The sequence below is a fragment of the Cimex lectularius genome, unplaced genomic scaffold (assembly GCF_000648675.2).
Source record: "Cimex lectularius strain Harlan isolate CLEC.00 unplaced genomic scaffold, Clec_2.1 scaffold297, whole genome shotgun sequence".
Lineage (NCBI taxonomy): Eukaryota > Metazoa > Arthropoda > Insecta > Hemiptera > Cimicidae > Cimex > Cimex lectularius.
Genome location: NW_019392866.1, coordinates 281,942 through 309,913, shown reverse-complemented (window position 1 = coordinate 309,913; position 27,972 = coordinate 281,942). Strand labels below are relative to the sequence as shown.

The following is a 27,972-nucleotide window of genomic DNA, read 5'->3' as shown; positions in this document are numbered from 1 at the left end:
GGCAATAATTGATCAAACTGTGCTATTGCCTTCTTGACAACATTCTTTATTGGTCTCCCTCCCACATTAAATAATTCCAAAAATCCATAAAGTATACTTTCATATGGGCAGATAAATTATACAGTATTACCAGAATAAAAAAAAAATAAAAATGTATGAGACAATGAAATTTTAGAAAACATAATCAAGGAAAACATTCTATTGGTCTCCCTCCCACATTAAATAATTCCAAAAATCTAAAGTATACTTTCATATGGGCAGATAAATTATACAGTATTACCAGAATAAAAAAAATGTATGAGACAATGAAATTTTAGAAAACAATCAAGGAAAACATTCTATTGGTTTTTTGGTAAGTATTTCAAGATAAGTATTTTTCTTTGACATAATTTCTTCCCTGAGGTTTTCAATTTTCAACTTTAATTCGTCATCGCTTAGATTTTCCAAGTGCTCATTTTTTATTTGGTCCAAGACTGTTTTTATTACAGCTTCACCGTCTTGGACAATTTTCCTTTTTTTGACATCATCTTCTGATTTGATCAAGCTCTGAAAATCTTCCAATTCAGAAAGTTTCCTCTTAGCGTCCTACGAAAAGAATTTTAAGTTGAATTAAAATTCATAGTTCTTATAACACACACACATACATTAATAACTCGTGGAGGGATTTTGGCCATGTTGGCGACGTGTATGCCAAAACTTTGATCGCAAGCTCCTTGTTTTACTTGATACAAAAGCGTCAGAGAATCTTCTGACGTCACTGCCGTAACGTGCAGATTTTCAACTTCTTTTATTTCATCAGACAGCCTTGTAAGCTCGTGGAAGTGAGTTGCGAACAGGCAGAACGGCTTTACCTCTTTGGCGAGAAATTCAGCAATGGCCCATGCTATACCGCATCCTTCGTAAGTAGATGTTCCTCGACCCAGTTCATCAATAATAACAAGAGAATTACCAGTTGCCATCTAACAAAAACAACTACCATAAAAAATTGTATAATTTAATATTAATTAATATTAAAGATAAAATGACCAACATAAAATTAATTAATTGGACTAAACTACCAAATGGAGCAATAATAAACAACAACTGGATTATTTTTGTTTTTTAATCTATAGCTTGTTTTTAAACTGTCCCACATTTGAACTTTTAATTGGAGTGTATTGGAAGAAAATAAAGCATGATCTGTCTGAGGTGTTTTTTTCTCTCTTTAATCCACAGATATTTTTCTCAGAAATTCTAATCCAAATTAATTACACTGTAAACTGAAAATTTAAAGTTTAATTTAAGGATTAAACATTACACATAGTTTTGTCTATTTGATTTGCTTATTGGGGAGGGTTGCTTATTGAAAAAGGAATTAAAAACTCATTTGCTGCAAGTAAATCGTCAAAAACATTGTAAATTAATTTATTTCTCACCTTAAGGATGCTCGCGGCCTCCACCATTTCAACCATAAAAGTAGACATTCCTTTAAACTGAGAATCACTGGCTCCAACACGAGCTAGGATGGCATCGAGAATAGAAATTTCAGCCTCATCACAAGGGACAAAACTGCCAATGTGTGCCAATAAAGCTGCAACCCCTATGCTTCTTATATATGTACTTTTACCACCCATATTCGGGCCGGTGATTATGTAAAATAGTGAACTGTCTAAAAATATACATTGTATATAATTTAAAAAAATCATTGGCATCACTGCAAAGGCCACGGTTTAAATACAAGCGCTCTAAATTTGAAACCAACATAGAATGTAGTGTTAAATTTGAATTACCTTTGTTGAAATTTGCATCATTTGCAATGAAGGACATGTTATCTAGCATTTCAAGACAAGGATGCCGGACTTGCGACATATTAAGAATCCCTGAACCAGCCGGTTTCATGACAGGCCTCACATACGGTTTTGGGGCACAGGCTGCCACAACGGCAAAACTGCATAAAACATCAAGCTGAGCAAGTGTAAAGCTCAGTTTATTAATCGTTGAGGCATAACCAACTAAAAAATACAAAGAATTTATTAATTTATCAAGTTGTAAAATAAGTCTGTATAGATTTAAAATGGGTAAATTTAAAAATGAAAATTGAATTTTAGGAGAGAATCAAAGATGGAGATGTGGTGCAATAAATTCTTCTAAGTGAGAAGAATCCGTTTATGCCTCTAACAAACATAAATTGCTCTTATATGCGTTAATTTGCTGTCTCGTGTTATTGAGGTGGGTTATGTGATAAAACTTAAATTTAGGCATCATTTAAGACCAGATTCACATACGATTACATCTTGTATTTCTAATTCTGATCACAATGAAATCAAGACAGAAAGTCAAATCATGGAAAGGACATTCTTTGTTTTACAATATTCTTATTTTGCACAAAATTGCGTTTTAGTGTTATCGCATGCAAATACACATTTTTACAGTTCATGGCATAAAATTGTACTTTTCCCCATTTTTTTATGTTTATTACTTTTCATCTAACTAGAAAATATGTCATTTTTATGGAGAAAATGAATTGACGATAAAATCTTTTTTGTAATAGAAATGATACTATGTAGGAAGGATAGTTCCTACAACTTACTGTGAGTAGGAACTATCCTTTTAAAAAGTATCTTTTTTGTAATGTAAAGTCTTTCTTCATCTACAGAGGACTTTTCATTGGAAGGATTCGATGTGCTGGATGTTAAATGGCTTGGCAGAACCACTATTCCACTCCATATATCCCAAGTGGTTGCAGTGAAGTCTTATGTAAGATTTGTTTAGTTTTGATGGCCAATGTAAATTTTGGTCCTAGAAGTGTTCATAGTTGTACAAGTTTTCTGTTTAGTTGTCTTATGTCTGTCAGCTGTCTAGGTACTGTCCTAAGTATTTGACATGAATGGAAGTTGGTATCTCTTTGTTGATGTACAATGGAGAGCAAGTCTGTTTTCTCAATGTGCATGGTCCATGAACACATTTTTCTTCATTCAGTCTTGTCCTCCACTTTTTGCACCAGTCTTTAATAAGCTCAAAGTGTTCTTGGATGTTGGAAGTAGCTTGGATTCAAGGTAGAGGACAAAATTGTGGTATCATCCACGTAGGTGGTGAAGACAGTGTATAGGTAGGTCAGCAGTATAAATAATATAAAAGATCCCTATCCCTAAGTTCGTAGATCCGAAAGTTCAAAAGTGGTAGCTACAGGACTACCAGGAATCAAAAACCAATGGTAAAATTATTTTAAAGAAAAAACTTGGTGTTTTCTATGGTAAAACACCTTATGGATGATAGGAGGTATAATCTGAGAGATAATAAATAAATACAATAAAATAACATAGTGGTGTTAACTTACAATGAAAAAATTTATTTACTTTACTGCTATTAATTTTTTACTATTTAAAGTTGATTGTGTATTAATTTGTTTATTGCTATTTGTTTTTATAAAAAGTTTATAAACTTTAAAGCTTGCAGATGTAAATGTGTGGTGTTTAGTGAGCGTTAGTTAGAGATTATTTGAAGATCGTGAGATGCAGTCTGCTGTGATGAGGTTTTAAAAAAACATTTTCTTTATCGAGCCAACGTTTCGATCTTTATTGAGATCATCTTCAGGGCCTGGGATTTATAAACTTGTTTAAATTTTTTTCATATCCTACAAGTACTTATAAAATTTAAGCAATGTTTATAAATCCCAGGCCATGTAGATGTTCTCAATAAAGATCGAAGCGTTGACACAATAAAGAAAATGTTTTTCTAAAACCTATGTCACACCAGACCGCATCTCAATCTCCAAATAATCTTTAAAACTTGCTTTATTGGTGTTGGTATAGTACGGTATGGTATAGTGGAAAAGGATACTAGGAAGCGGGGTTTGTATTCCCCAGGCACTGCAGCCTTCTGGCTTATTGTACCTTCCTAGTTCCTTAGTTCAGTGCAATAGACACGATCCTTCTCCTTAGAAGTATCAGGTCATTACTGTTGCTGCTGCAGTTTGATTCCCTAAGTATTTTCCGTACGTTAGGTTAAACCTCCATTGAGCTATTGCTTCGCATTCGAAGATGATATGGGTGGCTGTTTCCTCCTCCTCATTACATAATCTGCAAATGGGATCATCGCTGTTGTGTAGATGTTTTCTCAGATACCAGTGACCGGTTAGTAGTCCTACCACTCCTCTGAGTTTGGCTCTCTCTCCAATTGCAGCAGTGTTTTTGCCAGTCTCGGTGAGGGTTGTTTACTATGTCTAGCACTGCTAGAGATATCCACTTCTCCTTTTGTTTTGCTTGGATCCATTCTGCGATGGAGGATTCTATATTTGTTTTTGTTATCCCAAGAATAGGTTCAGGGCCTATGTATGGTCTTGCAGATCCTCCTCTGGCCAGTCTGTCTGCTTTCTCTTCACCCAAAATTCCCCTGTGCCCTGGCACCCAAGATATCATCAGGTTGTTGTATTTCCACAGGTTTTGGAGATTTTGGATGCATTCACTGACTAGTTTTGATGTGATTCTTTTACATGCTAATGCTTTAATAGCTACTTGGCTGTCAGATCTTATGAGGATTTTTTGTCAGTGTAATCTCTTTTAAGAGTTTCCAATGAGTTTCAATCCAACATTGATCGCATGTATTTCCGCTTGAAAGACCGAAGTGTACTTTCCTAATGAGTTTGATTGCTCATGTTTTGGGCTTGTACAGAAAACGCCTGGTCCGGTTCCTTCATTTGTTTTGGAGCCATCTGTGTGCCATATCATTGTATCTGATGCTCTCCTGTGTTTTCCTCTCCTTTATAATCCGTTGAGACTTTATAGGAAGTTGTGAAGATTGTTTCCGGGATCATGTAGTCAGTCCCCATTTCTAATAATGGGTGTCTGATGTTGATTATGGTCATATGCCCGAATTGTTTAGTTCCTTTCCGATTTGTTTCTGGTTCCTCTAAATGAGCTTTTCCTAGCCTCTCCTTGTATGAATATTTCCAGTGGGGGTAGGTTTAGCAAAGTTTCTAATGCATTTGTAGTAGTAGTATATTTTTCAATTTAATTGGATATTTGTATATATTGAGTTTGAATAATGAGTATAATTAATTGTTTATAAAATATATAAAATAAACAATAACGATAATTAATTAAAAGTCACCTTATGTCACCTTTACCTTAAAGTGATGAGCCAAGCACCATGTCAACGCCTAAACTATTGCGGCCAACAACACTCGTTTTTTACTATTTAAATGAGAGTTTATGACCTTTATTACACTATTTTGCAAGTTTTGAGGTTTTTAATGCATGTTTTTTATGTTTTACTGCATGAAAATCTGGTCCTTTGTATAAAAAAAATCTTACAAAAATGCATTATTTTTTTTCAATTTTCAATTTGCAAAATACCACATTAAAATACGAGATCTTGAACAAAACTAATTACAAACACCTTAAATCCGTTTTCAGAGTGTGTAAACTAACGACTAAATAAACATTGATTCCAAACACAAGGGGGAGAAAATTGAATTATTGAAAAATGCTACAGACTGATTTTACAAGCCAATTTTAAATTTTAGGTATAAAATATACCTACCTGCAGTTGAAATGATTCCATCTACTACGACCTGCTGATGTTCTTCATAATCATTTCTCAAAGTTAGGTATTCATCGTTCATTTCCCCAAGTCTTGCATTTCTGAATCTAACACCGTTTTTGTTTGTGTCGAGCACGCTGTATGCGGATTTCTTTCTTAATGCTTTTTCATCCTAAAATTTTTGCGATTTAAATCATTTTGAAATTAAACCCTTGGACTTTGTGCTCACCTTTAAAGTTATGCGAAAGAAGTAACCATATTGATTGTTCGACTCAAGTTTTACCGCTTTTGCATCTAAAGACAGATCCTGTGCGACTTTGTTCATCTCCTCCTTCAATTTCTTTTCCAACTTGGTTATCTGACTGTGTAAAGCTGAAAAACATGTTCGCAAAAATTATGAAGCAATCATGAGAAACAAATTTTTGACAAATAATGCAGTCCAAAACAGAAGTCAAAGTTTACCTTCTAAATTGTCATCGAATTCAGGTTTTACTAAAAATTCTCCCCTATCAACGAGGTTCAAATCTATCGTTGTGACAATCATTTCTTTATACATTTCCATATCAGCATTATATTCTTCAAAAGGTGAGACAATCATGTCTCTCAATGTGTGGTAATTTTTATTTTCTTTGTATTCTTTGAGCAAACTTATGAGGGGAGGTACCCTTTCGACAGCCTGGTAAATCCTTGGAACAGACTGTTAATATGTAGATTTTGTAAAACTAATTTTTGCCGTACTGAGCTTACAAACGCTCTGAATCAAGGTCTGGTCTTGAAGAAGAAAGCAAATTTAGTTGCTATCACCAAGTTTTCGACTTACTTTAAAGTCATCATCAGTGCAAAACTACCTTAAATATGTCTACAGTTTGACATATTTAAGTTTAAACAGGCAATCTCAAATTTCCTTGAAGACCAACTCAGTCCCAACATTCCCTGATAATGACTCTAAATAGGTCAAAAGCATTAGCAACTAAATTTGCTTTCTTCCTCAAGACCGTACCTTGATCCAGTGTTCGTAAGTGAAAAAGTGGTCAATACTTCTAATACTGTACTGAGCTTACCTGTAGCAATCTTGCATTGTGGCCTTTTTCCGGGCCAGTTTTTTAGAAAGGGCCTGCAAATCTGGAAACTTTTTGAGATGGTCTTCATAAAGTGCTTGTCTCAAAACCGTATCGTTAACAAGAAATTCGACGATGTCATGCCGATCGGATATAATATTGATGTCTCTCAGCGGCTGTTTTATCCATTGTTGAAGAAGCCTTTTTAAAAAATTGGCAAAATAATTTTTAATTGTTTATATACAGGGTGTCCTAGTTCCTTCTGACGAAACTCAGGGAATCGATTCTACTCATCATTTGGAGCAAAAAATGCTCAGGAGAAAATTTTCATTAAGTTCTCTATTTTGAAGATATTCGTCAATTTAGGTTTTTTCAACTTTTCACTACCTTACCACATAAAAATGCTTACAACTTCCAAAATCTTGAGACTACAACAAATCCAATTACACCATTTGACGTAAAATGTTAGCCAATATCAGTTGGAACATGTCAAAATTACAAAATTTAAAATTTTGGTCATGATTGCACATTCTACTGAGGTTACAAAAAAATACCTATAACTTGTCAAATTTCACAAAAACTTCATCTAATATGCTTTACATTGATATATCCAGGTTTTTAAATAACGTTCTAGTAGAGTTGAAAAATCAACGTAAAGCATATTAGACCTCAGTAGAACGTGCAATCATGACCAAAATTTTAAATTTTGTAATTGGGACATGTTCCAATTGATATTGGATAACGTTTTATGTCATTCAGATTATTGCAAATAGAAGTATCTTACAGCAAATTTAGCGTTCTTTCAAATGGTGTAATTGGATTTGTTGTAGTCTCAACATTTTGGAAGTTGTAAGCGTTTTTATGTGGTAAGGTAGTGAAAAGTTGAAAAAACCTAAATTGACGAATATCTTCAAAATAGAGAACTTTCCGAAAATTTTCACCTGAGCATTTTTTGCTCCAAACGAAGAGTATCGATTCCCTGAGTTTCGTCAGAAGGAACTGGGACACCCTGTATGTGTTTGTATATTTTTCACTTGGAACAGACCTATGACCATGTGTGGTCCTACATTTATCTAACAGTGAAGTTATGCTGAAGTTATTTGATGGAGTTGATTCATTTCCCAAAATGCTCAAAGCATACACTGCAGCTGAATCGAGATGAACAAACCTTCCGTGATCCAATGTATTAATATCAAACTTTCCAAAGTTATCCTCATCAGCACATAGCTAAACAATATCAGCAATTGTATTTATATTAATAGTTTTAAAAAAAAGGTAATTTTTGGTACCTCTAAATATTTTAAGCCTGCAGCCAAGGCAGACATAGCATTCGAAAATTCCATTTGAGGAATTACGTTAGCGCTCTGCTGTTGACCTTCATTGAACTTGATAAGTCTGTTTAAGTCCTGTACCAGACCGTCAGAGTTGAAATCAGATTTTTTCCTCATTGTAACAAGCACCCCACAACGTTCAGCAATCTTTAAACAATTATTCAGTTAATGAAACAAATTTTTAAAAAAGTGGGTAAATCAAATACCTTCTTTAAAGCAGCTGCTTCGGGTGTAGATTCATTCGGTATTATACATTCTTTCGGGCCAAACTGAATGATAACGCCCTCCATATTAGCAAAATGTTCATCATCAGGAATCTCAGCAACCAAAAATTGACTTTCAATAATGTCAATTAAAGCAATTCCTGTTACCTAAACCCCAACATAAAATTAAAATAATATTAATCATTCATTTTTAAGGAAAACTTCTTTTTAAACAACAATTATTTATTTAAAAAAAAAACATTTTATACTTTATAGAGTATTTATATTCAAAGAAGTCATGGACATTGCCTTTTTTCTTCTTTTTTTTAAACTATATTATAGTTAAAAAATTTTATAAGCTAAAGATGAATAATATTTTTAATATTAATTGTAAAATCAATACAAATGGTATTATTGTTTTATTAGTGCATTAGAACTCACTTTATTCTTAGGATCATATTTAAGAGAAATGGTAGAATTTCCCTCAAGTTGATCAACTCCAGAGAAAAGTATCTCTTCGAACTGGTTGAGATTTCCTGGTGAACCCTGAAAAATGAAAAGTATTAAGTATGTTAAGCATTTTAGGAATAAAACTAATTTTTAAAAAACGTGGGCAACTTTGTATTCGAGGGTCCAGCTGTTCGGATTTTTATTCCCCTTGTTTGTGTACACCTCGACTTTGTACTGCTTGACCAAAAGTAAATCCCTGATCAGACTTTCAAATTGGGACTTGTTGAGAATCAAAGAATCCAGTGAGTCACTATCTGTAAAATATGGTGCTGGATTAATTGTAATTTTGAACTTGTTTGTTTCTTGAGAGAAAAATGTCAATTCGTACCAGAACCGATAGTTTTAATAAAGGCTTCTGTTCTAAATACTTCTTTAGCTGCAAATTTAGCATCGTTCCCATGCACTGTGTAGTAGTCAGTCCGATTAAAAAACCTAATAGTCGTGGATGGTTTCTATATAAAACATTCATTATAATGAATTAAAAATCAAGAATAAATATTAATGAATGAATAATTCATTTTTATGTTAAAATTCGATGGTTTAGGGTTTAATTATTTTGTAAAACTTTTTTAACACCAATTCCATCAATTTGTTTTTCATTATGTTAAAGTCAAATAAAATTTATTTTGGGATTGAGTGCAAAATTGTCCTAGAATAGATCTAAAAACATTACAATTCTCTGAAGAGCAATTATAAAAAAATTCTGATAATCCGATAATATAATGTTTACTGTAACTGGAACATTATTTAATCGATGACCTTAGATATTAACAGTTCCTAAAACCCCAGATAGCGTACAGAATTATCAGGATTAAAATTCATAAAAAAATAGTACGCAGAAGAATATAGGGCAAAACGTCTAGTTCTGAGGTAGATCAAAAGGATGTACATATTGAAAATTCAATTTCTAAACGTCCAATAATTTGCAGAATGTTTTCAATCTACAGCGTATTACTTGTGCAAATATGCACTTGCCTCATAACAACAAGTTCCGAAAGCACTAGTGCTATTTATCACAACACAGACGGTAAGATAAACATAAGTTGTTACATTACTATATTAATTGGCCATATTTCAAGTTATTTCAATTTGATGTGTGTACTTAATACTATATTGCAATAACAAGTTTATTGCATCTCATTTAATTCTGAACTAACCTTAGCCAACTGAACCAATCATTTGATTTGAATGATGCTTTTACTCCTTCTCAATACATTTTAAATGAGCCTCAACAACCACAAAACAGTTACTTCGTTCAAAATGTGCTTGAAAAAGATTAAAAGTGCTTGAAACCAAATAATACCTTTTCCTAACATTGGAAAAGTTTAATTTTAAAAAATCACCCAAACCAAATGAAGAGAGCTCCAACAAAAAGAAAAAAAGGAGAAATTTTCTGTGGCGTCGTATGTGTTGAGGAAGTCATAATTTTTGGAGGTGGAAAGGGATCAGAAATGCAATAGGTGACAGTGGTAATTGAACCACAAATGCAGGGTCTATGTGCTAAGATTCTGGCACATGAAGCTAGTCACATGAAAATTTTCATTATATGTATAATCTCAATTGTCTTTTGATGCTTATAAGTATATAGGTAATTAGTAATCAAGGGAGGGGGGGAAGTAATTCCTGTCATTCAGGAAGTCTTAACATCCAACTACCCAACGGGTGTTGAAGATGAAAGGTCACATCACTTATAATACATTTTTCATACTATTATCAATTAAAAAGTTACTGACTCGCCAGGATTCGAATCCAGAACCAGTGTGGCAAATACGAGTCAGACACCCTCACCATTCGGCCACACGGTCCCATACAAGAAATATAGAAATATTTCTTGACTTCTTACTGAACTATATAAATTTGCTAATTGTAACAACAAAAAATGATTGTATCACTGGTTAAATTGTTACCACACATAGTTAATTATCTAACTTTTAAGGTAAGAAAATCATACATCCAAACAAATAAGGCTGTATATGAATTTCATTAAAACTAAATATTTTATGTCTAATTTAAAACTCCTATTGAAATATGTACATTCATATGAATAGAAAAAATTCAAAGCCATAGAAATGTTAATCTAACACATAATCATGAATTCTTGTGGTTTTTGCAGCACACGATTTTTTGAGGGCAGCATGGCGTCTATATGATAAGGACTTTCTATACGATGAAAATGTTGACACAAGCCCTTCTGAAATGAGTAAGTTTTCATTGAAAAACTTTTTTTTCTTTATGGCCTTATTTTCAAATATTAACCAAACAGACGACATAATTCAGAGAATGCGATGTTTAAATGTATTCTTGGGGTAGGCTATAGTGAAAAAATGTACCAGGGCAATGGTGGGAATTGAACCTATGACTGTGGGGTTTACGAGTTGAGTCATGGTGACCACTCAGCTACCATATATTAAACAACCTAATCAAAACATACTCCGTTGTTACTTCTTATAGCAAGAAGGAATACTGCAATGTTTTTATATTGCAGAGGGTTGGTGGCTTGATGGGATTAGGCATGAAAATGAGGATGAGGTGCCACTACATAAAGAGAAAAATGAAGACTTCGAAGAAAACCCTATCACATTAAGTATGTTTTCATTGTAGATAAAAATTACTTATTATATCAATAACAAATACTACTGTTTTCATGTCATAGGGGATTTAATTGGTGGTTCTAGACATGAAAATGAGGATGAGGTGCCACTACAAGAAAAGGAAAATGAAGATTTTAAAGGAAGCCCTATCTCATTGAGTATGTTTTCAATGGACAAAAAATTACACCTTATATCAATAACAAATACTACTGTTTTCATGTCATAGGGAATTGGATTGGTGGTTCTAGGCATGCAAATGTGGATGAGGTGCCACTACAAGAAAAGGAAAATGAAGATATTGAACAAAGGCCTATCACATTCAGTATGTTTTCATTGGAGAAAAAAATATTTCTTAAATTAATAACAAATACTGCCATGTTTTCATGTCGTAGGGGATTTAATTGACGGTTCTATGCATGAAAATGAAGATGAGGTGCCATTTCATGAAAAGGAAAATGAATATTTCAAAGAAAACCCTATCACATTGAGTATGTTTTCAGTGGAAAAAATGACTTGTTATATCAATAATAAATTCTACAATGTTTTCATGTCTTAGGGGATTTGATTGGTGGTCCTAAGCATGAAAATGAGGATGAAGTGCCACTACGCAAAGAGAAAAATGATTTTAAAGAAAGCACTATCACATTCAGTATGTTCTCGGTGTAGAAAAAATTACACTTTACATTAATAACAAATACTAATGTTTTTATGTTGTAGGTGATTTATTTGGTAGCACTTGGCATGAAAATGAGGATGAGGTGCCTATACACAAAGAGAAAAATGAAGATTTTAAAGAAAGCCCCATTCCATTCAGTATGTTCTCAGCATAGAAAAACCTACACCTTATATCAATAATAAATACTAATGTTTTCATGTTGTAGGTGATTTATTTGGTGGTACTTGGCATGAAAATGAGGATGATATGCCACTACATAAAGTCGAAAAAGAAGATTTTAAAGACATCCATACCAAATTGAGTATGTTTTCATTTATACATTTAAAAAAATCCTTATCAAACACTAATGTTTTCATGTCACAGGTGATTTACTTGGTGTTACTTGGCATGAAAATGCGCATGAGGTGCCACCACAAAAAGAGGAAAATGAAGATTTTGAAAAAGAATTAATCGCTATAAGTATTTTTCATTGAAAAACATTATTACTTCTTTTAACAATAACAAATACCAATGTTCACTTTTATGTTGTAGTGGATTTGTTGGGTAAAACTTGGCATGCAGTTGAGGAACCTAAAACAAGAAAGGACTCGAAGGAAGAATTTCCAGACATAAATTTTGGTATGTTTGTTGAAAAACACAAAGGGTATGTTTAGTTTAAACATAAACTTTAACTACTACATAAAATATATGCCATGTCTTCTCTCACAGTAGGTATGTTCAGTTTTTTAAAGAGTATATTATCAGCATCAGAATAAAACTTCATACTTCTTTATAATATTTTATCAAAAATTTTGTTATGGCATTTATAATTTAAAAGTTATTGGGGGTTATTGGTCTGCGAATCGGTGAACATGTGTTGAACTGACACCGGGTCGTTCGTTTACTTTGGCTTTAGCCATCCTCGGGAATGTGCTTTGAACCAAAATTTATTTGAATAAAATCAAAATCATGCGAAAATTGACCAGCTCAATAAGTGACTCAGAGCCAGTTCAAAATTATGTCGTATCTAATTTAAATTCCTTCATACAGTAATCACTAATAATGTAATGCCCATTTTATGCTGTAGGTGATTTGTATGGTGAAACTACACATGATGATAATGAAACAATAAATAGAAAAAGGGAAGAAAATTTTGAAGATATTGCCAAATTATGTATGCTTCATGGCAAAAATAAATAAATCATATTTTACAGTTAAATAATGAATAATCCACTAATACTGTATGTGTTATTTTTAGGCAGTTTATTTTTAGATGAAATTATTGCTGAAATTGCGGAATTAGAGCAAATTTTTGAAGAAAGTAGTAATATTGGTTTGTTTTATTTAACAACTTACAAAACATAGGTTTCTTTACTGAAGCTAATTTATAGAAGAAAATTAAGAGTGAACATTTCTTTCATATTTTAGATATTTGGAATGCTAAACCTTCATTTGACAACACAGATCATTTTTCTAGTGAGGATGGTGGAATTTTGATATTGATTCCCGGAACAATGCGTACGTTTATTTTTTTTTTATTTATGTATATGTTTTAGTTGGTCCTATTAAGCAATGAAGTAAGTAGGGAAGAAATTTTCTTTGTAGAAAAATAATAAATCAATTTACTTTATTGATTTTTATGCATACAAAGTTTGTTATCGGTAAAACAACAAAATAACTATATTGGTTATAATAAAATTCCATGGTGAAACTTTTGAATATATAGAGGCAAAATTTTTTTACAAACGAATTTTAAACTCGGTTCAATAACCTATAATATTATGCAATATTTTTATGTTTTAGATGAAACATCATTGGAAAGCACAACTGAATCGTCTGCAGAGGATGTAGAAATAGAAAAACATTCTACAGAAGAAAAAGAAAACCCTAAAGAACCTGAAATAGGTATGATTACCATTAGAACAAACTAGCTTAAATTGAGCCACTATAAAAACCATTCTTTTTATTTTTTTATTTTTTTCTTCTATTCGTTCATCATCCTTAATATTAGGGATAATTATTTAAGATTTGACTAGGTTAAGTATTAAATATACATGTTGAAGAATTAAGCCCTAAAAAAACCAAGGGAAAACTAGTTAATTCTCAGCTCTCACCAGACTGTTTTTCCTATTGTTCTACCTTGCTCAGAGGACAATTCCCCCCAATTACCTATTTTCTGCTAATATTGATAATCTTATAATTTTTAATATTTTACAAATCTACACCGTTTCACATGATGAAATTGAAACATTGAATTGAATATTTTTTTAAACTTTGGTGATACTAAGATAAAAATTATTAAAGAAATGAATGGTGGAGTGAGTGTGGTGTTCAATCCTTTTAAAAATATAATTCCTACTCAAAGTAAGTTGTTTTCAACGATCCGGATTTCAAGCTTATAGCTCATTATCAGGTTGAAGGAGTTCTACAAACACGTCTCTTGAAATGAATTGTAAAAGTTACTTTTTAAAACTATCTTTTTAAAAGGATTAAAAAATATTAGGCCAATGTCCAAGCATTCTTGCCAATGAGCTTAGAGGATCCAGGAAGAGAAGTAATTTTCATAGTTTTTAAATTGGTTTTTCTGTCTTTGTTGTGCACGTATTTTAAGGTTACTACATACTATTATATTGGTTTTTTTCATCTAGGATAAAAAATGATTATGCACGGTTGTATTAAATGAGAATGAAAAGTAAAAAAAAATACATAAAATATATATACTTCCAGTAGTGTCATTTTTTATTAATTCAGATTTTTATTATAAGCACACTTTTAATTCCTTAAATATGTACTTTTATGGTGACATTTTTGGGCTGGACTTTTTTTCTCTCTCCGGTGTCCTGTTGTTTCACATAAAAATACAAAACTCCTCTGACTTTTATCTAAATTCAACATTATGATAACCATTGGAAAGCTGGATTGTTCTGTTTTTAGACTGTCAACACTTAGATTTTATGCCATTGTAAGTGAGAAAAATAAGTATGAAATAAACAAAAAACCACCAACATTTTTGCCATTATGTGCAGTTTGTTTATAATGTCCTAAAGCCTTTTAAAGTGTCAGTTAAACCCATGGAATTGTTTCCCAAAAATTTGTCATATTTTATACATCATTATCTATTTTCAAAGGTTGTAGGATATTTGTTTCAATGCTGTTTTAAGGTGTGCATTTCAACTGTCATTTCATTATGAATCATAACTTAGGGTATACATATTCAAAAAATAATTGTGGGTATTAATTTAGCCTCCTGATGTGTGAACTTTCAGAATTTTAAAATTAAGCATTTCAACTTATTCTAATGCAATCGTGCAAAACTATTGCAAATTTTGAAATAAAAAAAAAAGAAATTTCTGACACAAGACCTATGTCTTAGCTAATAACATTATAACCACTGAAAAGACAAAATGCTTTAAAACTTGGTTCAAAATCTTTCTATAATATGCTACATTTTATGTTTTAGTTGAAACTTCACTGGAAAGCACAACTGAATATTCTACAGAGTATGAAGACAAAGAAAACCATCCTAAAGGAGAAAACGAATACACAGAGGAACCCGAAATAGGTAAGTTTATCATTAGAACATACATATATACAAGTACATAGAAAAATATAATTCATAAAACTTTTTTTTTTCAATTAAGCCATTAAAAAAATTTAAATTTATTTATGGGTTCTTGCATTTTAATAATCTATTGATCTTAATATTTTTATGCTGCTGTTAAAACACTGTTTGAATTTGACATTCCAGCCCAACCAAAGCATTGACTTTGATTGCTTTGCAAATTTTATTGAATTTAAAAACTAGGAAATTTCTTATACAAATGGAATGTCTAGCCAACAACACAATAACCACTAAAAAGACATAATGCTTTTAAGCTCGGTTCAAAATCTTTATGTAATATACTACATTTTTATGTTTTAGTTGAAACATCATTGGAAAGCACAACTGAATATTCTACAGAGTATGAAGGCAAAGAAAACCATCCTAAAGGAGAAACCGAATACACAGAGGAACCCGAAATAGGTACGTTTATCATTAGAACATACATATATACAAGTACATAGAAAAATAAAATTCATTTAACTATTTTTTTTTGCTTTTTATTAAGCCATTAAAAAAATCTAAATTTATTTATGTGTTCTTGTATTTTATCAATCCATTTATCTTAATATTTTTATGTTGCCGTTAAAACATTGTTTGAATTTGACATTCTGGCCCAACCAAAGCATTGATTTTGCTTTGTAAATTTTATTGAATTTAAAAGCTAGGAAATTTCTTATACAAATGATATGCCTAGCTAACACTACTATAACCACTAAAAAGACATAAAGCTTTTAAACTCTCAGTACAAAATCTTTCTGTAATATTTTTATATTTTAGTTGAATCATCATTTGAAAGCACAACTGAACCTTCTACTGAGTATGTAGACATAGAAATGCGTCCTAAAGAAGAAAAAGAATACCCGGAAATAGGTGTGTTTACCATTAGAGCATACAAAGTAAAAATATAATTCATACAGCTATCATATCACAATAAACTAATTTGTTACAGTCGAGAGTCAGGAAACATACTACCCTGAATTTCATAATTACATCCCAAATTATGGGGGGATCGATAGATACTCATACAAAACAAAAGGCGATGGAAATTATTTATCTGAATCCCAGGTCCATATATATCCCGAATATATTAATTTGATCCCTGGTGGCTACAAATTGGAAGAGAAAAAGCTGGATAAAGTAAAGAGAGAGGCACCAATCACGAATGACCAAGATGGTTTTCTCGCCGACCAACCAATAGCAGTGGAGGAGCACATAGAAAAAAAGAAGACCGGCAATGTAGAATTTGGAAGAGGCAATTCTGACAGATCTCAATTGATCGGAAAATTCCTGACAGAACTGGATAAAGAAACAGGCGGAGGACAGACAAAATACAACGTAGGACCTTCATTTTCTCATCCTGTTACTACAACTGAAAAATCATTTTGGAAAAAGCTATTCGATCTCCTTTAAAGCTAACATTTGCAAAAGCTAAACTGTAAATTTTAAATTTATTTTTAAGTGATACTCACCTCAGGTAAATTTCTAAAATAGGAAATAAACAATTTCTGTTGACAAAGATCTGAAACAAAAATTATAAGTCAAATAATTATCTGTCTCCTTAAAATAATAAATAAAATTTAAAATGTGCATTACAAATCATCCATTTCTTTCAATAAGGATTTTATTTTCTTAGTAATTAAAATGATCTGTTCAATCAAACCTAGTAATAATAATGTGTACAAATACATTAAAAACAAACATACTAAAACATAAAATAATACTTGTAATACTATATGTAATACATATTTTTAGATATTTATCGGTAATAATATATAACAATATTTTCATTATTTAGAATTTTTTTGATGATTTCAATTTGTTTCCCAATTGTTCTCGTTTTGCTTTTGATTATTGGTGTAAATTTGTTGTTAATAGAAACAAAGGATGTTTTTGTCTATTTCATTCTTTATAGTGTGAATGTGATCATAACTTACCATGACATTACATTTTATTTAAATATTAAAAAAATGTTAACCAAACCAAAACTGTCCATAAAAATGAATGTACATGTCTTGAATAGAACTTTCTGATCAAATATGCTTCTCTCTCTTTTTCTTTTTTTTTTTTCAAAATAACAATTTAAAGTATTTCATCCATAAACTTTTGAATCAAACTACTGAATTGAATCTTTATCTTTCTTCTTATTTTAAATTTATATTTCTTCTGTTCATATGTATTTCATTTTTCCTTTTTTTTTTAGTGATATACTTTCATATTATATGGTTTTTGTAATTACTCATCAATAAAAATTTTGAAAATATTTACAATACATCAATCATGGGTTAAACAGTGCACACTTCAAGAATTAATTTTGTTCTTAAGTTTTAATAAAATCTATAACAATCATATAAACCTCAAAACCTCTGGCTATGAAATAAAATAGTAAGAATGTAGTGATCAACAAGCAGTTGTTAATTGTAGAAGTAGATTCCAAGATGTGGTGTTTGGATTACTACATCCCTGATCCACTTCTACAATGAAATAAAATAAATAATTTTTTTTTTAAATGTGTAAGAAAAAAATATCAATTTATGATTTAAAAAAATTCATAAAAAATAGAACTAATAAATCCTGTTTTACAACTGTCTCAACTCTCTAAAATCAATGGCTTAATGGCTTGTCATAAATCAGAAGAATAATAGCGCACAGCTCAAACTCGTGCTGATAAGAATTATCACAGATCCTAATCAATCTTAGTCTTTAGTAATGTATAATGATTTATAATCAAACAATTGTCTAATTTATAAACAAATTTGCAGATTAGCATGATTATTTAATGCCTTATTTTATGTAATTATTACATAAACAATGATTATAAGCTAGAAAGATGAAGAAATCTAATTCTTAAAACAATTATGTTTCACAAATATTTAGCTCTGTAATCATTGAGATAAAAAGGCAAATAAGTCAGTCAAGTTTTTAGGACAATACTACCGGTTCTGGGTTCGAATCCAAAAATAGCACTTCAGCATTTATTTGAGAATAATTAGAAAGTATTGTACAGTGGTTCTGATCGCTCTTCAGCTACATCCAACAGGTAGTTGATATTAAGCCCTTCTGTATAACAAGAATTACTTCATTTTCTTCTTTGGTATAAAACAGTAATGTTTTTGATTGATGATGATTTTTTCCAATAAGCTAGTTAGTTTTAGTCATGTCAGTTATGTCAAAAATATTGATTGGTATGGCCTGCATTAGTCTGATGTTTTCTTTCTACTGTTAGATGAATTCTTCACTCATGTTAGTCTCCTTTTTTGCAATTTACAATTTAATCTGCTTGTTCTCACTAGTTCTGTCAGTAAGAATGATCGTTAAAAAAAAAAATTAGGAAACATATAGACAACTGTAAATAGCAAAGCGTCAAATTGGATCAAACAAGCGAGAATCGGTTGGACAGGATGGACTTATTTTATTGTGATTTATTTGTAAGCTAGTGTAACGTGAAGTTTGACCAAGTCAGCGTGGAGAGGCATTACATCATCTGCTGGTATAAGGATGTCTATAATGCTGAAAAACAGACTGCATTTAGGCCAGCCAGAAAAATTAAATTCCATGCTGTTCTCAAAGATATGACCACAATCCATCAGCAAGTGCCCCCAAAATTGCTGGCATTCGGTAATGATTATTTAGAGATCGTGAGGTGCAGTCTGGTTTATACAATGATGTACATAATATACAAGTACTTTGATTAAACCTAAAATTTCTATATTGTGTATATCATTTATAAATTCATAGTCATATCTTATATGTTTTTCTATAATTTCAACAATGTTTATAAATCCCAGGCCTTGAAGATGATCTCAACAAAGATCTTCTTGTTGGCATGATAAAGAAAATATTTTCTAAGCCTATATCACCCAGAGTGCATCTCATGATCTCTAAATAATCATTATATTCACTTATTTCTCCAAAGCATTTGAGTGTATAACTTTTAAAATTAAAAGAATTTGGCTTTAGTAATACTATGCTCCTATGGTTTCACAGTTTTCTAAAAAAAAATCGTCTTCAAAGAATTCAAATAAGTCTACCTATTCATCTAAATTTGAAGTTAATTCTGTTGTACCTCAGGGATCAGTTTCCAACTTCTCTTTATCAATGACCTTCCTTTTATTATTCATTCTGTGAGATCATTACTATTTACAGACAATCTAAAATTATTTCACTCCAACTCTAATATAGATTGTCTTGAATCTTCAGCATTTACTAGACTACTTACATAAATGACAACTTATAAAAATAATATGACTTCGAACAACAAATGCTCTATAATCACTCCCATACAAATGTTTCTTTTCAATTTATGATTAATAAAACTCACATAAGACTATCCAGCATTAAAGATTTAGGAATCTGGCTTGATACTAAATTAGCATTCAACCTTCACATACAAACTATTTGCAAAAGGGTATACAAACTAAATAAAATATAATAGAATAGGTGAAAGCTCAATAGGCTCGAGGGAGTTCAGGATCGGCCCCTTGGCCAGTCTGTGCTGTGAGCTGAGGGTCTTCCCTCCTGAACTTCAGAGAGAGTAGATTACCCTCGACGATCAACCAGTGCCCGTACAAAGTTGTCTACAACAGGCTTTGCTCGAGGACGATTACCAGAATTCACTTCGATGAAGCCTAAGGGAGGGCCAGACTGGCGGCTAGGGATAGTAATGGCAATCAGCCGACACCCCTCGGGCCTTTCCAGCCGTACTCGTCAGCGATGATTTGGTCAAGTTGCCCAAATTGTGTATTCTGCCTCAACAAGGCCAAGTTCCTTGAACTTAGAAATAGATAGGCCGGTTTTCGTCCAATTTTTACAGACAAGTCCAAGACCAGCGATGGTGAAGCATGTGTCATGTATAGCTATGGAGTGGCCACCTGCTCATTGCCCCATCTTTGCAGCATATACATAGCAGAGCTGTATGCAATTTGGTACTCTCTTGGCGGTGCAGACCGAGGAGAACTCAGCCTTCCTTGTAGGTACTGACTCTGAGTGCTGTCTGGGCTTACGAGACAGGTTCTCTATGGACCCTCTCATGATGCTCTTGGTAGAGAAATACATAGAGCTGGAGCTTCTTAGAAAAATGGTGGTTGTTGTCTGGGTTTCCGGACACATTGGCCTGGAGGATAATAAACGTGTGAAAGCCGAACGTAATAAACGTTCCACCCTGCAGACCAGACCATTACAATCAGGCCCTCTGAACAGGAGACAAGGAATCATCTTCACCCGAATAAAAATTGGCCACACTCGGTTGACCCACGGGCACCAGCTTTTGGGCCAAAGCCCACATAGGTGCCCCTTACACAGACAAAGGTTGCTCAATGTGTCCCACATAATAGAGGCTTGTCGTGCCATGAGGGTGTAGGTATGCCGCCGGACTTAAGAATGGTTCTTGGACACAGTAGCGAGTTTCAGGGTCCTCTGTTCTGCTTTTTAGGGGAATTAGGTATTTTTTATTGTATACAGCCATCAAAAGTGTGTTCTGTATGAGAAAGTGTATTTAGGGAGGGGCAGATGGTGAAATAGCATCCACATTACCCCTCGAGCTGTGACTTGGGTCAATGGCGAAATATTTATAAAAGTACCCCATCAACCCCAATTAGATTAGTTTGTTACTGTATGCAGATCGATGGAGAAATAATAAGTACTCCATCTACAAGCAGAATGAATGCAATGTATACAGGTGTGAATGTATTGAGTGTGTTGTATTTCACATGCACTCAGGGCTAAAATAACCAAGCTGTCAGATGCCCCTTTAAAAAAAAATAGTATAGGTGAGAGATGTCCACCTTGCGGCACATAGAATTGGAATCTTTTGAAAAGAAGTTTATTTTAACTACTTGTTTCCAATTAGATACATAAGATTTGAACCACTTTACTGACGGAGTAGTAAAGCCCATGGAGTCCAATTTATAAGTATATCATGGTTAATCGGGTCGAATGTTTTAGATACATTTAAATACATTTAAATGAATTGATTATTGCAGATTGAAAAGTGATGTTTGACGTGGTGGATTTATGAAAGCCATGATGTTCATCAACGACGAGGTGTCGTAATTGAGTGTTGATAATATCATATACTAATGATTCGAACAAATTGCCTTTATGTGAAAGTGGAAATGGCAATGATTATGGCAACATGCTTGATAATTTTAATGTGTGAATTACCGAGGGAAAAGTGATTTTTAGCAGTCATCCTGATGTTTTGGAATGGTTCCTCGATATCTTTATCCGAAATAATTTAATAAAACATAAAGATGTACTGACGATACAGTAAACATGTGACTCGTGAACCGGGCGAGACGCAAGAGCGGGAATTGATAACTAATCCTTGATACTGACAGATTATTTGACAGTGATCGAAGGCAAATACCACACGAGAAAATTGTAACGGGAAATTTCAAAATCTGATACAAGAGGGAAAATATAATTGTCGAAGGAAAAAACCGTGAAAATTCGATCGTTTTTCACCTTCGAGTCGGCGGCCTTGGTTCACTTTTTTTCGCGGCGAGGTTTCAAAATTGTTTCCATTGCACAATTCCAGACGACCTAAACAACTTCGACCTATTTGAGTTTTGTAAATTTTTGTGCTCTACCTTTTTGTTTTTTGAACAAAAAAAAAGGAAAAATGTCTCTATTCAGGGCGATAAAGACTCCGACCGTCAACAAGTCCTTCAGCCTACCTGCCTTGCTATATCACAAAAATGTAATTATTTAATTATAAAATAGTTTCAAAATGTCCAAAAATACTATAACATATTTGTCACTTTTGAACATTTTTTTAGGACAATAATTCTTCAGTAAACGTTGAATCCTATTTAGAACTTTTTCTAGAAAAAAAAGTACAATTTCTGAACTGTTAATTGTATATTTAATTTCCATTATATGTATTATTTCCTAATGAATTACTTTCAACGTTTACAACGCAATTCCATGCCTAAATTTTTACAACTTGCCTCATTGAAATTAGTGGTGCAATGTGTTATGCAATGATTATCGATTTAAACGCAACTTAACTTGACATTGTATAAATTTATTTATTTTAAGTAAATAACTTTATTGTAGATTGTAAATTCCAGTTTAAATAGTATAAGTTTAGATAATTTATTTTTGCCTAAAGAAATCAATTCAATAGTTTTGTGGAGTTTCTGTCCAGTGACAGTTACCTCCAGCTGGTTTGCAATATAATTATGATGACATCACGTTATTTATAATTTAGTGGAATATGCTAGATCAAAAACCCCAGCTAAACCCAGTAAAAAAGGTCTCTGAACATCTTTAGTGAAATAGAAGCAAACCTTTTAAATTGATTTGGGAGTCATTTTGACACCTCGATTATTTCAATCATCGCTTCAACAAAAAAGGGCTAAGCAGGGTCTGTCCACATCTGGTCAATGTTTTTCTCACAAAACGAAGTGCCTTTGCAATCAAAATATCACGTTTATTATAATGTGTTGCAATCCTTAATTTGTTATGCAACTCAAAATTGTGCTATAATCACAATGTCTTGGAAAGGTTTCAAGTATTTCATTAAAAAAATATATTTTTTTTCTTTACCTACAAACACCCCTTCTTATATCTTTTTTTTTTTTTTTTTTTTTTTTTTAATAATGGATACCAAGAACTGAAGGAGTTCCCCCTAATCACTGCAGCTGTAGTATACGGCTTATTGTGCTTCCTTCCTGGCTTCATTTTTAGGAGCTTGCAACATACGTGTGAACATAAGCTCATTGTGTGCTGATGTTCTTCCATCAAAGAAACTAATTTTTGAATGGAGTTTGGATCAAATTCAGTTGCTGAGATCCGATTCCGCCCCAAACCTTCCATTGATGAGTGCCGTGCCAATTTTTTTCAATTGCGGCCACCAGTACCCTTAGGCGTCACAAAAAAAAGTCGGAAGGTAATGGTGGGAATCAAACTCACCACTGCAGGATCTATTAGACGAGAGCTTGACGACATAACCACTCGGCTACCCACACCATAATATTGAATCCTCTATTTATCCAAGTTTCTTATACAAATTTCTGCATTTTTAAATTTTGTTTGAGGGTGTTGTCACTTCCAGGTCATCTATTGGCAAACATAGCCAGGGTGATCAGGCAAAGGACTCTTTGGTTTGATTCCTGGGGTATCTTGGCTCGCAACTACTCTTGTGAGTTTTATCTTTCCATAGACAATGTCTCAGTGTAAGACTCAGCTTTCTTTACTTTTACAGAACGTATTAATATTTCATCAGGCAGAATCTCTGAGGATGGCTATGCAGTCTGAGCACTTTCTTCTGTATAGAATCATTTTGTAATCAGATCTAGATTTCAATGTTTTTGACTGCAGTGTCTCTGGATTGAATCTTTGTCAATTGAGGTGGTTGTTCGAGCTGAGAGGGGAATTTAGAACTATTTTTTCGATTATTTGCCCTGGTTGAGGAAGGTTCCTCTGAGGGAAAGATGTTCTATGTGCAATTGCCATGGAGTATCTTCATAATTTCCTTTGTAAATGTCCTGTGCTGGCTGACTGTCGCCAGCTCTACATGGGGAAGTAGCGATGGTCCAGCGATTGTCAGAAATTTGCCAAGCACTTGGCTCTGTAAACCTTTTTAATTGATTTTGCTAATAAGGCCTGGGAATGCAGGTACTAATAATAAGAGTTTAATTAATAATTTTGTTGCTCATTGTTAAATTAGTATATTATAGTTTTGTGTGGTGTTTAGTGACCGTTAGCCAATGATTATTTGGAGATAGTGAGAAAAACATTTTCTTTATCATGCCAATGTTTTGATTTTTATTGAGATTATCTTCAGGACTCAAAGTGTTTGTTTTCTGTTTGTGTGTTGTGTTGAGAGTGCCCCCATGATCTCCAAATAATTAAAGTAATTAGTATTGATTTTTTAAAAATATTGTTTCCTATTTTAATATTTAACTTTGCATTATTGGGTGGAAAAATGCGATTTTTAGTTTAGATTATTATTTTGATGTATTTTTTATGTTAATTAAAATCATCTTTAACGTTACCACTGTAAAATAAATTAAATTATGATGTAATGAAAAGAACTACCAACTCCGGCAGATGCTTTTTAAAAAATTTATTAAAATAAAAAAAATTATTGTAAATATATTGTACACTGTTACTTATATTTAACAATAAATGTTATTATTATTATTATTTTAAAATAAAGTAATAAAAAGCTAAATTCGTTAACAACAAAATGCCTTGCAAGTATGTAATAGTAATCAATACATAGAAATTAAACAACATACATATATAGTTAATGTTTCAATAAAAAAAAAGTCTCTGAATGCATTACTTTTATTTGTTTACTTACTACTTATCTAAATTTTATCTCAGTTATCTGTAGGTCAAGCCTTCCCAAACTTTTTAGGCAGCGGACCCCTTTCACAGAAAATCTAGGGCAGACCCCTCACATTCAAGTATATTCAAGTATTTAAAATTAGCTACTTGTATTATATGAAGTAAATTAAAGTTCTGTAAATTAGCCAGTCCATTCAATTTCCATTCCTAGATGGAGAGAAATATCTCTATGAAAACGAACATTAGATTGACATACTTATTTACAAAATCCGACATTTTTACATTGTGGACCATAAACAGAGACAAGATTTTAGTCCTGTAATCATGAAAGTGCTTTTCCGCAAGACAGCCTCTTCACTTTTGTATGGAAACGCAAGGAATGAAGAAGGCTTCATTAGCCACGACTTGATATAATTGATCATTTGAACAGATTCATTCAAAACATGCTTAAAAGAGGCTGGCACTTGTTTCATAGCTAAAGTATTTCTTTGGAGAACACAATGACTGCATGACTACTTCTAAAAAATAAACTTTCATTTTCAGTACTTATTGTTATTAAAATTTTTTAAATTTTATTTATTTATTCTACGTTTATTTTTGTAATCATTAATTTTTCCTGAAGTTCGCCACAGACCCCCCACCACCCTAGCTAGGGTCAGTGGACCCGCTTTAGATTCACTCCTACTATTTGTTACTATTAATAACATTTCATTAATAAAACTAGTTGTTGGTCATTTCCTGTAAAATCTCTCCTTTTAAATGGTTTTTGTTTTTATTCTTCTTTTTTATTTTTTTATAAGCTGTCTTTCAATATGATCCCAAGTGACTAGTGCTCAATAGATACAATGAAAATGAGGCAATCTACCCCAATTGTGCAGGGCTGGGCAAGAAGCATTATATAGTAGCCATTCTTGACGATTCCAAGCCATGCGTTTGGGGTCGTTGTCTTGCTGGAAACCTATTTATTATCAGTTGTAAATATTGCTTTTGCAGGTAATCGACCATTATGAGAATCCAAGGAATGTCGGGTCATTGGACAAGAATGACAAGAGCGTTGGGACAGGCCTTGTCGGGGCCCCAGCCTGTGGAGATGTCATGAAGCTTCAGATCAGAGTCGACGAGAACGGTAAAATAGTCGACGCCAAGTTTAAGACTTTTGGTTGCGGATCTGCTATTGCCTCGAGCTCACTCGCCACAGAGTGGGTCAAAGGGAAAACGGTTGGTTAAAAATTTCCGAACAATTTTGCAAGTTGACAATAAGATTTGATTTTCTTTCAGGTGGAAGATGCTTTAAAATTGAAAAATTCTGACATCGCAAAGGAGCTCGCATTGCCTCCTGTGAAACTGCATTGCTCTAGTATGTACTAAATTTAGTTATAATTAGATTTTTTGGTTTTGCAGTTGATCATTTCAGAGATTATCATACACTGTCTAGCTTGGCATGACAAATGTTGCTAGTTCTACAATTTCTTTAGTATTAAATCATATATTAGTTGAACAACATTCAAGTTAGTAGACTTAAAATCACACCATTTGATTATTTTACTTATTGACACAGCTTTTATATGATTTTATTTATTTAATTGAAGAAAACAAACAAACTACATATAATTTATATTTTGTTTAATTACATAATTAATATCAAATATTTCCTCCTATATATTGGACTCGTGACAAATTATTTCATCTGGGCTTGGAGGCTCCCAAGGCCCAATGACAAACTGTCTCCTTTGGGCTTATATGCTCCCCAGGCCTTGTGAGGAGTAATTTCGTTCTTGTGATTTTTACATTTTAAGAGCTCCAACTGGATATCTTCTATTGGGCACCTCGTTAGTTCATGGATGACACACTCCACACCTTCCTATTCCGCCCTCATCACCAGCAAACCACTCTTTTCTCTTTTTTTTAATTAATTTATTTATTTCTGACATTAGCTGATAAGCCATAGCCATTTAAAAAAATCTTTTTAAATTATTTTTTATTATTCCAAACTTTTCACTCTAGACTTTTTTAATTTTCTTTAAAAATGTGTGAACCTTCTTGAGGAGTTAACATTTCTTGAGGCTAAAATTGTTTTATAATTACATGGAAGATGAATAAAGGATATAATTATCCTTTATTCCATTGAACAGTTCTTTATCTTTCATTCCATTATTATATGCTCTCCTTCTGTTCACACAGTATTTATTTTGTTTTTTAGTTATGTTTTAATATACATAATGAATATTTTTTGTGAAAAATAAATTTTCTCTTAAATACAACTCTATTTGTTTTTGTTTTTTTCTTATCATTTATATACTATAAAATCTGAGGAATGTATTGTCAAATTTTCAACTGAATTGGTGCACCTCAAAAGGATTTAAGAGTGAGTTGAAGCTAACACTCCAAATTTCGATGCAATATGCAAAATAATCAGGCTGTGGGGTCGTGTAGCAGCTGTGATTATAGGCGAGGGACGTGTTTTAATATTCTAAATCAGCCCTGAAAAGGTTAAAGAATAGTTTTTAGTTGATCCAGCCTGGACCGATATAGTTGTTCGGGCAGAAATTTTCATGTTTATATTTTATCAATAAAGAAATAAACTATATACTTACAATTGGCACAGGATGCTGAAACAATTCAACATTTATTTAAAACACCTAAAAAATAAGGCCTAGAAATAAAAAAATTCTATTATGTAAATCGATTACTAATATAATTTAATTTCCAGTGCTTGCTGAAGATGCAATTAAGGCCGCTCTCTCAGACTACAAGATCAAACAGCAGTCAGAGGGCACAGAAAAAAAATAGTTGTTCGATTTTCAAAATTTAAAGTCGTATTGATATTAAATTATGTTTTTAAAGTTTTTGTTTCATATGTTAACGAGAGGAATTTATAATTTTATTTTAATATTATACCTGCAGACCATGTGATAAGCTGATTGTCTTTTCTTACAGGTTGATATGCATTAGAGTTTATTTTGTAAATTTCTTGTAGGTAAACCGTTAATATTTAGAAAACAAGCAAAATACTGTTTTAGTAGTTATTTATAAACATTTATATAGATTTAGTGATGATTAAATTATCAGTACATTCAAAAGTTCTTTTTGCAGTTTATAGAAGTAAAAAAGAGAAAAATTGCAATGGAGAAGAGTATATATTTTTATTGTTTTTTTAATTGGATCAAAAATTATTCGTTGCTAGGTTAGTGGTTCTATGATTG

At 32.4% G+C, this 27,972-nt stretch overlaps 3 protein-coding genes across 7 annotated transcripts; 2 read left to right on the top strand and 1 right to left on the bottom strand.

Moving 5' to 3' along the window:
• Positions 1-25: 25 nt before the first annotated feature.
• LOC106665222 (DNA mismatch repair protein Msh2-like) lies at positions 26-21,752 on the bottom strand. Its single transcript, XM_014391487.2, has 16 exons — positions 21,632-21,752; positions 16,942-16,991; positions 8,951-9,074; positions 8,731-8,876; positions 8,554-8,658; positions 8,116-8,280; positions 7,868-8,056; positions 7,624-7,805; positions 6,582-6,779; positions 5,983-6,206; positions 5,750-5,892; positions 5,521-5,692; positions 1,770-1,991; positions 1,416-1,648; positions 645-959; positions 26-585 (listed from the first exon to the last, which is right to left on the bottom strand). Exons 1-16 carry the CDS (start codon positions 21,657-21,659, stop codon positions 325-327), a joined length of 2,757 nt encoding a protein of 918 aa, XP_014246973.2. The 5' UTR covers positions 21,660-21,752; the 3' UTR covers positions 26-324.
• Positions 9,385-17,736, top strand: LOC106665224. Of its 5 annotated transcripts, XM_014391488.2 has the most exons (20): positions 9,386-9,492; positions 9,552-9,649; positions 10,736-10,822; positions 11,108-11,206; positions 11,276-11,371; positions 11,440-11,535; positions 11,606-11,701; positions 11,770-11,862; positions 11,931-12,026; positions 12,095-12,190; positions 12,253-12,348; positions 12,421-12,507; positions 12,956-13,042; positions 13,127-13,201; positions 13,297-13,386; positions 13,672-13,773; positions 15,329-15,430; positions 15,791-15,892; positions 16,250-16,342; positions 16,422-17,736. In XM_014391488.2, the coding sequence occupies exons 2-20, from the start codon at positions 9,553-9,555 to the stop codon at positions 16,880-16,882; spliced, it is 2,151 nt and encodes a 716-aa protein (XP_014246974.1). In that variant the 5' UTR covers positions 9,386-9,492; position 9,552; the 3' UTR covers positions 16,883-17,736. The 5 variants fall into 5 exon arrangements, with proteins under 5 accessions (XP_014246977.1, XP_014246974.1, XP_014246976.1 ...); XM_014391491.2 differs by lacking the exon at positions 15,791-15,892 and having other exon boundaries at positions 9,385-9,492; XM_014391490.2 differs by lacking the exon at positions 12,956-13,042.
• LOC112127629 (iron-sulfur cluster assembly scaffold protein IscU) lies at positions 21,744-27,849 on the top strand. Its single transcript, XM_024228862.1, has 4 exons — positions 21,744-22,169; positions 25,763-25,987; positions 26,048-26,126; positions 27,480-27,849. Exons 1-4 carry the CDS (start codon positions 22,092-22,094, stop codon positions 27,557-27,559), a joined length of 462 nt encoding a protein of 153 aa, XP_024084630.1. The 5' UTR covers positions 21,744-22,091; the 3' UTR covers positions 27,560-27,849.
• Positions 27,850-27,972: the final 123 nt, after the last annotated feature.